A 9,520-nucleotide genomic window follows, 5' to 3' on the forward strand; every position below is an offset into this window, starting at 1 on the left:
TAATTATGAAACCCGTTACAGCTCTGATCCATGTATGACTACAAAACCAATGCAGTTGTAACGCCCGCTGTCGTTTCATATTTTGGTTCTAACCATTGCCAAGGAGGTTATGTTTTCCTTGCCAGGTTTACGCAGTTTGGTGGTATTATTTTCGTGTTAATTTCTGCCCTCACTTGAATGAAAACCAACCTGGCACGTGTATCCAGTGGCTGTCTTTCACTACGTGTGTTTTGTAGCACATCTGATCAGCACACACATTATTGAACAAACATCTTTAAATCCATTCTGGATTGAAACCAAATTTGAAATGCAAAGTGCTAAGATGATTTTTATTTTATTTTTTTATTCTGTGTTTCTTTTGATGGTTTAAAGCGATTATTTGCTCAAAGCATGGATCACGTGTTTTGTTTTTACAGTATTCTTTCAGTCAAGTATGTTCAGACTGATGTTGTGGAACTCGTACACTGAATTGTGGTAGTGTTAAGCTACGTAAAAAGGGATCATGTGTTTTTGATACTAAATATGTATTGTACATTTGATTTGGACAGTAAAAACACTCATTACTACTGAAGCTGATTTGTCACTACGGAGCTTGTGTTGGGTTGTAAAATGCTCTAATGAGGCGGACCAGGGCCCTGCTGTTTATCACTACCTGTACCACTTGTACAGATTGTTTAGATGATCACAGTTTACCCCACAGACATTGTAATGTAACTACCTCCTCTAATTTCCTTGTCTCATGTCCTGTTGAAATTGGACCGATTTTAATATCAAGTAAAATGAATTAAGGTGAATTCTTTGAGCATTCTTGAGTGGTATTTTGTTTTTTGGCCAGATTTTTGGCACCAAGAGCTCTGATTTGTTTAGGCATCTCACTTCCCACACATCATCTGTCAGTGTTCCCGGACATCTTTGCTGTCTGTCGCTTCTGATAGAAACTAGTCTCAACTGTGTTCATTCCAAACAATCGGACTGATTGACAATTTAGCCAGTTACTGTATATTTGAAATCTAAACTATCATTCGAATGTGGGAAAAAAAATCTATATTTAATCTGTAATTGATTATCAAAATTCACAGTGTACGAGCACAACGGGGCATTCTACTCCAGCAGGCGCTCTGATCTACTGCATGGCCTACTGCTATCTCTTCGCTAACGCAACATGGAGGAATCAGAATGGAGTTGTGCGGAACAGATAACCCTGACACCAAATCATCTGAAAAGGATTTTTATTTCAAACAGTTTTGACCCAATGGGAAATGATTTTCTCGCTGCGATCGCTCCGGTTGCTGTAAACTGAGGTTAAGTGTCAACAACCCAGATTTATGCCCGCAGCTTAACTCATAAATGCACAGAGATGAGAGGATAGGGAGAAACTGGAGGAAAATAACAAATAATATAGTATAGTGAATTCCATGATAGTGTAACAGATTAAGACGGTCACTTTGAAGACAGTCACATTAGCTAGCTACATTGCCCATGTGCTCATATTCTGCTCATTTTCAGGTTCATAATTGTATTTAGAGGTTATATCAGAATAGGTATACATGGTTTAATTTAAAAAAAAAAAAAAGCCATATTTTTGTTGTACTGCACATTGCTGCAGCTCCTCTTTTCTCCCTGTGTGTTGAGCTCTCTGTTTTAGCTACAGAGCGAGACATCTCACTTCTGTTCCAGCTTTGTTGGGAGTCACCCATGCTCAGTACCTAGGTAAGGACTACTAGCCAGTCAGAAGCAGAGTATGAGGGCGTGCCCTGACAGTACTTAGGTAAGAACTACTAGCCAGTCAGAAGCAGAGTATGAGGGTGTGTCCTGACAGTACCTAGGTAAGGACTACTAGCCAGTCAGGAGCAGAGTATGAGGGAATGCCACGCTAGCAGCTAGGCAAGCATTATAACGTGTGTTACCAAAACCAAAAAAAAGAAACCATTTTATTAGTACACTGTGAATAAAGTATTCTTGTTAAAGGGTTAGGTCATAGAAATGAAAAGGGTATTTGTTTTATTTGGTATTTGGTCTGAGTTCTACCACACAACACTGAGATACTGTAGGAATAAAGACATCAGCCATCACCAGCTATCATCTTTTAATTATCTGCTGAGTTACAGTTCTCCAAATGTACAACTCATGACATTTACAACAAACATTTAAGTTTATAGTATTTTACGCAGTTACTATGGATACATCTCCACAGGCATGTGTCCTTAGAAGAGCACAAATCTGATAAATAACCATTCATACCTTTTAAAAAAAAAAAAAAAAAAAGAAATGGCGTGGGCCCAGACCAGGAAACCCACCGTGGCGTGTTAACAGAGTGTCGTACAGTGTGGGACGTGTGCATGTTAGCAGAAATCCCTTGACTAGAAGAACCAAAAGAGAGACCTGTCGGACCGTTCTGTGTCTGCATTCAGTTACCTGTTCTCACAAGATCCCACACTTTGCTCCACAACACACACAAACTGTGCACACACATGTGAATGGTGGCTGCTTTAATACCGAAAAATCACACTCCCTGGTTTTCTTACACCGCACAATAGTGTCCCACTTTTGTGATTTTGGAGGCACTATTGTGTGTTCTAACCGAATCACACGCAGTGGATCTTTGTAGCTGTAGTACTCCAGTCTACGTTCTGAATCCTTAGTCTCTTAGTCTCTCTACTTTGACTTAAACTTATCTTGTTCTTGGCTGCTCTTCATGGATTACTCCACCATCTCAGCCCATCCAAAAATATATATATATATAAAAAAAAAAAAAAAAAGACCTTCAATTGATATTTTCTTGAGTTTGTCCACAGTGCTACAAAAACAAGACTTTTATCTGCAGAAATCTGGGTATGCAAAGGGGGTCAAACAGATTAGGCAAACTGCCTTACATCCATTGGATTGATGTTAGAGAGGCAATCTTCTTAGGAACCTAGAAGATGGGTGCAAAGTAACAGAGCATGGTCAAAAACATGATTTCATCTGACCAAGAAAGGACTTTTTTTTTGTTACCAATACCAACCATGTCATATCAAAGATTTTGTGAAGAAGACATCCTGCGCCATCTTTGATTTCCCATGCTTGGTTTTGACTTTAATTAAAAAGATTTTTACTTTGCACCCACCTGACATTGCTTTTCCCACCTTATGGATTGCCATGAAGATTTGTGCGTTTGTAATCGCAATAGGGCTGGGCAATATATATCGATATCGTGATATGAGACTAGATATCGTCCTAGATTTTGGATATCGTAATATCGTGATATGACATAAGTGGTGTCTTTTCCTGGTTTTAAAGGCTGCGTTACAGTAAAGTGATGTACTTTTCTGAACTTACCAGACTGTTCTAGCTGTTCTGTTATTTGCCTTTTCCCCACTTAGACATTATGTCCACATTACTGATGATTACTTATCTAAAATCTAAGTGTAAAGATATTTTGTTAGAGCACCAATTGTCAACCCGAGAATATCGCCCAGCCCTAAATCGCAACATCTTCTGAAATCCACCTTTGGGGAGATGGCAACACAAGACTGTGAGAAGTAGTATGACTGTGCTGTATCAGGGCTAACAGAGCTCCTGCAGTAGTTGTTCATCTTTGTTGATGGTTAAACTAGGAAAACATTGCCGTATTGCCATTTGGATAGACGCACCATCAATCCCTATTTGGGTCTGGACTTCAACTCGGCTGCACTGGGAGCTTACTGGACTCGACCCACGAAGGCAGACTTGACTACAGCCCCTGTTCCCCACTGTGTTGCATACACCTAGTTCTTAGGCGGAGACTGAAGGAGCCTCTAACCTCACTGTACAGCTGTTGGGAGCAGGGGGAACGTGTTTGGACAACTGTTGAATTAAAAATCGGATAAAATCTCTAGATCAAAAGAGTGTGGAGGTGTCAGTGGAGCAGAGTGGGCTGTACTTTGGGCTATGCGAGCACTAGAGAGGTAAAATGAACACTGTCACACCTTCAACAGGACTAAAACATGCACAGTTTCTAGTCAATTTATACTGGAGCTACATGGGACACAACTGGGCACATCATGGATGCCTGCTTTTCTTAAAAATGGGAAAAAGAAATCACAACATATTTTTTTTTTTTCTTTTTGTGCACATTTTTCACTGGTGGGTTACCGGCGGATGGTATCACAGCTATGGTCGTAAAAGAGTTGTCTCTTATCTATTGCGTTAGGCTGCCTACGGCGCCTCGGCTCCTGTGGAGCTACTTGTAGCAGAAGACGCATGCACAAGTAGAGTTGGGGGGACCAGGGTTAGACTGACGTAGGTAGACCAGTAAGTCAATGGTGTCCACCTCTACACAAATCCCTCCATTGACCATTTCGGGGTGTAGGTTTGTAAAGCCTGACATGAAAAACTGCCTCACCCTGCCCTAAGGACCTGCTCACCCACCTACATAAATCTCATTATTATGGCTTTCAGGGGAGTGTCGGTGCCCCCACAGTAGTCTAAAAACAGTTTCAGAGACTTTTCCACCCAAACAAGGATCTAATTCTGGGTGAGTGGTTTGTAATTCAAATTAACAATTGAATTCATGATTTGTATATAAGTGCAGAGTGTTGGCTTTCCAAGTCAACATCAGTCTAACCCTAGTGGAGATGGGCGGGGTGAAGGGTTTGGGGTTAGAGACATGACTAGGTCTGGCTGGCAGTTAACGCGACATGGTACCTTGGCACATGACAATGGGGCACGGGGGGGGGGGGGGTAGCAGTCATGAGGTGTCATTAGGTGATCAGGTGGTCAGGCAGGCATTTGGGTGGATGGGGGCGTGGGTGGGGTTGGACACAGTCATTTAGCTCTGGGCAGTTAGTCGCTGCTCCGTGAGCGACGCCTGGTGGGAGACCGTTTTGTTTTCGTGGGCCCTCAGCTTGGACACCACGTCGATGAACGCCAGGCTCTGGACCTCTTTGTGGAGAGGCTCTAGGGGGGGGAGAAGTATCGGGAATTATTCAAATAAAAGCTGGCATTCAAGCAACGGTACATACAACAGAGTGACGTCATACGTACTCACCTGCTGCTCCGACTTTCTCTTTTTAAAAGAAGTTCTTTTTTTGAATAATTAGTTAAGGAAAACAGCATTTGTGTTCCAAAGAGAAACAGAGACGGAGAATGTGGAGTATGACTCTACTGTCCTGTCCTCGGTCCTCCTACCTGTGCTGAGGGGCTGCTTTGGCTCAGCCAGCAGCTTAGTAAGAATTTGCCGAAGTTAGCTGTTAGTAAGCTAATGTTAGCAAGCCTAATACGGCCTAGCTTTCAGATTTATCCACATTACACTAGAACACATGTTGTATCCTGTTTTACAGAAATGTAGTCGGCCTAAAACTGTCAAATGTCCCACGTAATTTTAGGCATACTGAGAGTCTGAATAGAAGATTCCCCAGTCTTCCTGCTAATGCCTCACACCTTAGTGCCTGTATCCACTTTTGTCTTCCTAAAAGCTTAGTTTTTCGGTTCGACAGTTATAAAAAAAACAACTTAATTTTGGTTTCTCTACCCTGTTCTTAGTGCATCCCAGCACACGGCAGATTTTAGGTATTTTTCTGTCATTTGCTAGCAGTCGGAATTGACAAGAAGGCCCCTTCACGTAATACAGAGAGGCCTGCACAATAGGAGGAAAATCTGAGATGTGCAATAATATTGTTAAATTTTGCGATCGATGACAATATGACTTGCGATAAAACAAATATTGAAGTGAAAAAGTTGCCCAACGTATGTACTCTTGAAACTATTTTGACTCTTAGATATCTAGAGACAAGGTTAAGGGATGAATAACAGTTGGTGCAAATCTCAATATGAGATTAAATCAGTTTGCGCTAAAGCTGTGCGCGCTCCTGCAAGGTGCTCGCACTTCCACGACCCCGGACAGCACTGACCCCCATCGAGGCTACGCTTCCAACTTCCTGACACTGAAAAGTAACATTATGCCTCTCAGTTAGTTCCAGAGATGGGACTCCTTGTCTTCCAACCATATATGTCTGAAAACCTTCCCCATTAGCTAGGTAGAGCCAAGGTGTGACGGGACCTTGGTGTAATGTTAAGAAGCAACAGCGGTCATGGGTTAGTGAGTGTGCTAATGGTTGTCCTTTTCGGGTGACGTCAATTCAAGCAGGGTTCCATAAATAGACTACACAGAATCCCGCCACACGCCCATGCAACTTTTAAATTCACGCTAACTTTAGCATCCAACCTTTTTGGACAAATATACATTTTGAAAACAAGTTCCAATATGTAATGCCTTGGAGAACTGACTTTTCTAGGACTTTTTGAAGGACTTCAATTTCAATGAATGTATTTAGCAACTTTGTAAGACCCCACGGACACCCTGTATGTGGTTAAAGCCTTTTGAAGTCTCACCTGAGCCCATGACTGCACAGATGAGGATCATCGAGTTGTATTTGATCTCTGGTGCACTCCTCTCGTCCGACAGCAGCTTGTGAAGCACCGTCACCAGGTTGGCTCCAACAAAGTCCTTCTCCGCCGCAACTGAAATCCAGAAAGAGAGTCTCGACGTGTTACCGTGATGAATATCACGATAGGTTTTCTACAGTTATGTACCACGGAGAAAAAGCAGGTGTAATGAAGTAATAAAGTCACAGGACTGAAGTCCAAGTGTTTTCAGTACTCCTCCTCCTCCTCGTTTAGACCCAGGGTTTCCCGCGGCACTTGGCAGTTACGGCGGCCGCCTAAGCAACACACGCCTGCCGCCTTAACTACGTCGTCAAAAAAGAAAAGAAAAAGTGAATGATTGAAATCTAATGAAGCAGAAACGCTTAATGACAGATAACGTCCATAATAATTGGACTTTGGGTTCGATTTTTGGACAGTTTTCAGTGGTTATGAGGAGCAATATGTTGTTTATTCACATTTAAATTGATAAATCGCCATTTCGAATACTATCGAGTGAGCAAAGCTGTGGGCTGAGCTCTGTTATCTCAGAGCTGTTTGTTTTGGAGAAAGAGTTGTCAGGTGAAATGGAAGAGAGCGTGTCACGGAGAGAAATGGGAGCAATGCGAGTAACACTGTTATAGCACGTTTTTTTAAATCGTTTCATGTGCCTCCAGCACGTTTGGTTATGTAAACTGGATTTCTGAATAGGTAGGCATTTAACGGCGTACAAAGCGAATATTTGTGGCGGTGTGACGAGATTCTACAGATCCTGTATCCGCATCTCACCATTCAATTCCGAATAATCTTGGGTCACGATTCGATTCAAAATAGATTCTCGGATGGAAATAGATTCTCGATTTAGTGGTGCTATTTTCAAGATCTACTCCAATCCGCTGTGTGCTAATAAAGGCGGTGTGGCAAATTATGGCTTGAAAGCAGAGTAAAGTGTGTATAAGAGTTTTTTTATTTTTAAAAATCAACTGATTGCAATAATGTCAACACAAAAAGGCAAACCCATGACCAACTTCAACTTTGCAGACGTGTTAACTGTAACTTCTGATCGATTTATTTTTATTCTTACCCAAATCCAGCGCTGCTATGAGACCCAAAGCCACCAGTGCTTCATTCTGCATAATCATATGCTCACTAGTTGCCATGGTCACTAAGTGCTTGACTCCTCCTCCCTGGATGACAGATCTGACGACTTCCTGAAAAAGAAATGGCTTTAATAAACCAACCCTGAGATGTACTTTCAGAATGTAGAAGACACTATCATTTGTTAAAGCCAGACTGTGTCACCTTTGGAAGATGAAATAACACAATAAACATGTTATTAATAAAATGCACAGTATCTCAATTCAATATACTCAGAGGTCTGACTACTACAGTAGGTCGCGGTGGCTAATGTTAGCAAACTGATTTTAGACTCCTCTTTATTTGTGCTTCTGCTACACTGCATTTTAGCATTTACTAATGTCACATAGTTGCCACTTGTGGCTGCTTAGCAGAGGTCACACAAGAGTTGCTTTTGATTCCTAATGGGCAGGGTTTCCTGAAGTTCTGTTTGTATATGATGGGAAGGCTGTGTTCTCACAGAGGAGCCCATCCAAAGGAAAAACTCCAGTCTGGCATAATTGCTCACCAGGGGCTTTCAAAGCCTGGCACTGTGGGCCCCCTTTAGACAAAATGGAGACAACTGCACCTCCCCGAGTTAAGTTAAGTTGTGATTCCAAGTAGAAGGAATTTTGTAGTAAATTGTGGCAATCTGTTGCAAACGTTTTTAAAGCAGCTGCAACTGCTGACTGTGACGGTGGGCGGCCAGACTGCCCCCAAACCTCCCCTTCAACACAGTTTGAAACCCTCTGGTTTAAACAGTCCAGGAACGATTAACACTTAGCTTACTAAAGACCTGAAGAGTATTGGGTCTGACCTTGGACTTGCTGTGTCGAATGAGGGCCGACAGGAGCCTGTTGGACTCGCCCATCACCCCTGCGTGATCTTTGGCTTCACACCACTCCACTAGCCTCTCCACCAGTTTCCCGTTGGTTCCCAGCTGGTCTGCGGCTTCAGCTGAAACAACAGACACACCACACACGATTATTGCCATTTATTCTGGTGTTGCCAAAGTCCAGTGAAATAATCCCTTTTCTTGATTATTTTACACCCAAATCAGTATATCGACAAGGTTTCATTTCCGGGATTGTTCAGGCGCCGCCAGAAAATCCGTCGGCCGTCCCTTTTTTTCCCGCCAGATGTCAGTCACCTTCCGCTCACTTTGTGTTGGCGTTCTAACCTCCGGTGGATTTGTGAGGACTATGGTGAACTACTCCTCAGATCTCTGCAGGGTAAATCCAGACAGCTATCTAGACTATCTCTCCAATCAGAGTTTTCTGTTGCACGACTAAAACTACTTTTGAACGTACACATGTTCCACCAAAACAAGTTCATTCCTGAGACTATTTAGCAGAGGAGCTGTCATTGAGTCTGGCACTTAGCGCCACCCAAGACAGTTGTGATTGGTTTAAAGAAATGGCAATAAACCGGAGCAGCTTTTTCTCCCATCCCAGAATGCTGTGTAGACTAGCCAGACCCTCCTCCGCAGCGCTGTGGAGGAAGGTCTGGAAATGCGAGACTTTTCCCAAATATATCTAAGTGCATTCCAAGTGTCATTCTCTGAAGGCACTAGCCACCTCTCCGTCAGCTCCGCAAATGTATTCTGAAATGTCTATTTAATATTAGTTGTGTTTTTTGTGGTTGACATTGGACGGTGATGGCATGTGGCTATGAGTGCCTCATCGGGATCGGAAAATCCACTTGCCAGTCTCCAGCCGACCCTGGCTAGCTAGCCAGCTTGCCGGTCAAGTTTCCAAAATTTAAACATCAGAGTAAACACAGAAGAAAAGGTGGAGAAGATGAGCTCAAGCTAGCAAGACCATCTCTGCCGCCATCCCGTGACTACGAGTCGCTCATTAAGATAGGAAAATGTAGACACCATTCTCCTGCTGGCTCTGCTGGCCTGGCCACCATGTTAGAGAAGACACACCTTAGAATTTAGAACTGCGTCAGAGTGGAAATATTTGCTGTAATAATGTTTGTGGGTTTGGTGCACACATAAAATAACTGATCAAATCTCATA

General features: G+C 42.6%; 1 protein-coding gene across 3 annotated transcripts in view; it reads right to left on the bottom strand.

The window, feature by feature from the left end:
- Positions 1–3,391: 3,391 nt before the first annotated feature.
- Positions 3,392–9,520, bottom strand: part of rap1gds1 (RAP1, GTP-GDP dissociation stimulator 1) — a 37,926-nt gene continuing 31,797 nt past the window's right edge. For all 3 annotated transcript variants that reach the window (XM_028564428.1, XM_028564427.1, XM_028564429.1), the window contains 4 exons: positions 8,315–8,454; positions 7,466–7,592; positions 6,352–6,480; positions 3,392–4,917 (listed from right to left, as the gene is read on the bottom strand). In XM_028564428.1, the coding sequence (XP_028420229.1) occupies positions 4,790–4,917; positions 6,352–6,480; positions 7,466–7,592; positions 8,315–8,454 (524 nt within the window). In that variant the 3' untranslated portion in view covers positions 3,392–4,789. The remainder of the gene's footprint in view (positions 4,918–6,351; positions 6,481–7,465; positions 7,593–8,314; positions 8,455–9,520) is intronic.

The sequence above is a fragment of the Perca flavescens genome, chromosome 19 (genome assembly GCF_004354835.1).
Source record: "Perca flavescens isolate YP-PL-M2 chromosome 19, PFLA_1.0, whole genome shotgun sequence".
In the NCBI taxonomy this organism is placed as follows: Eukaryota; Metazoa; Chordata; class Actinopteri; order Perciformes; family Percidae; genus Perca; species Perca flavescens.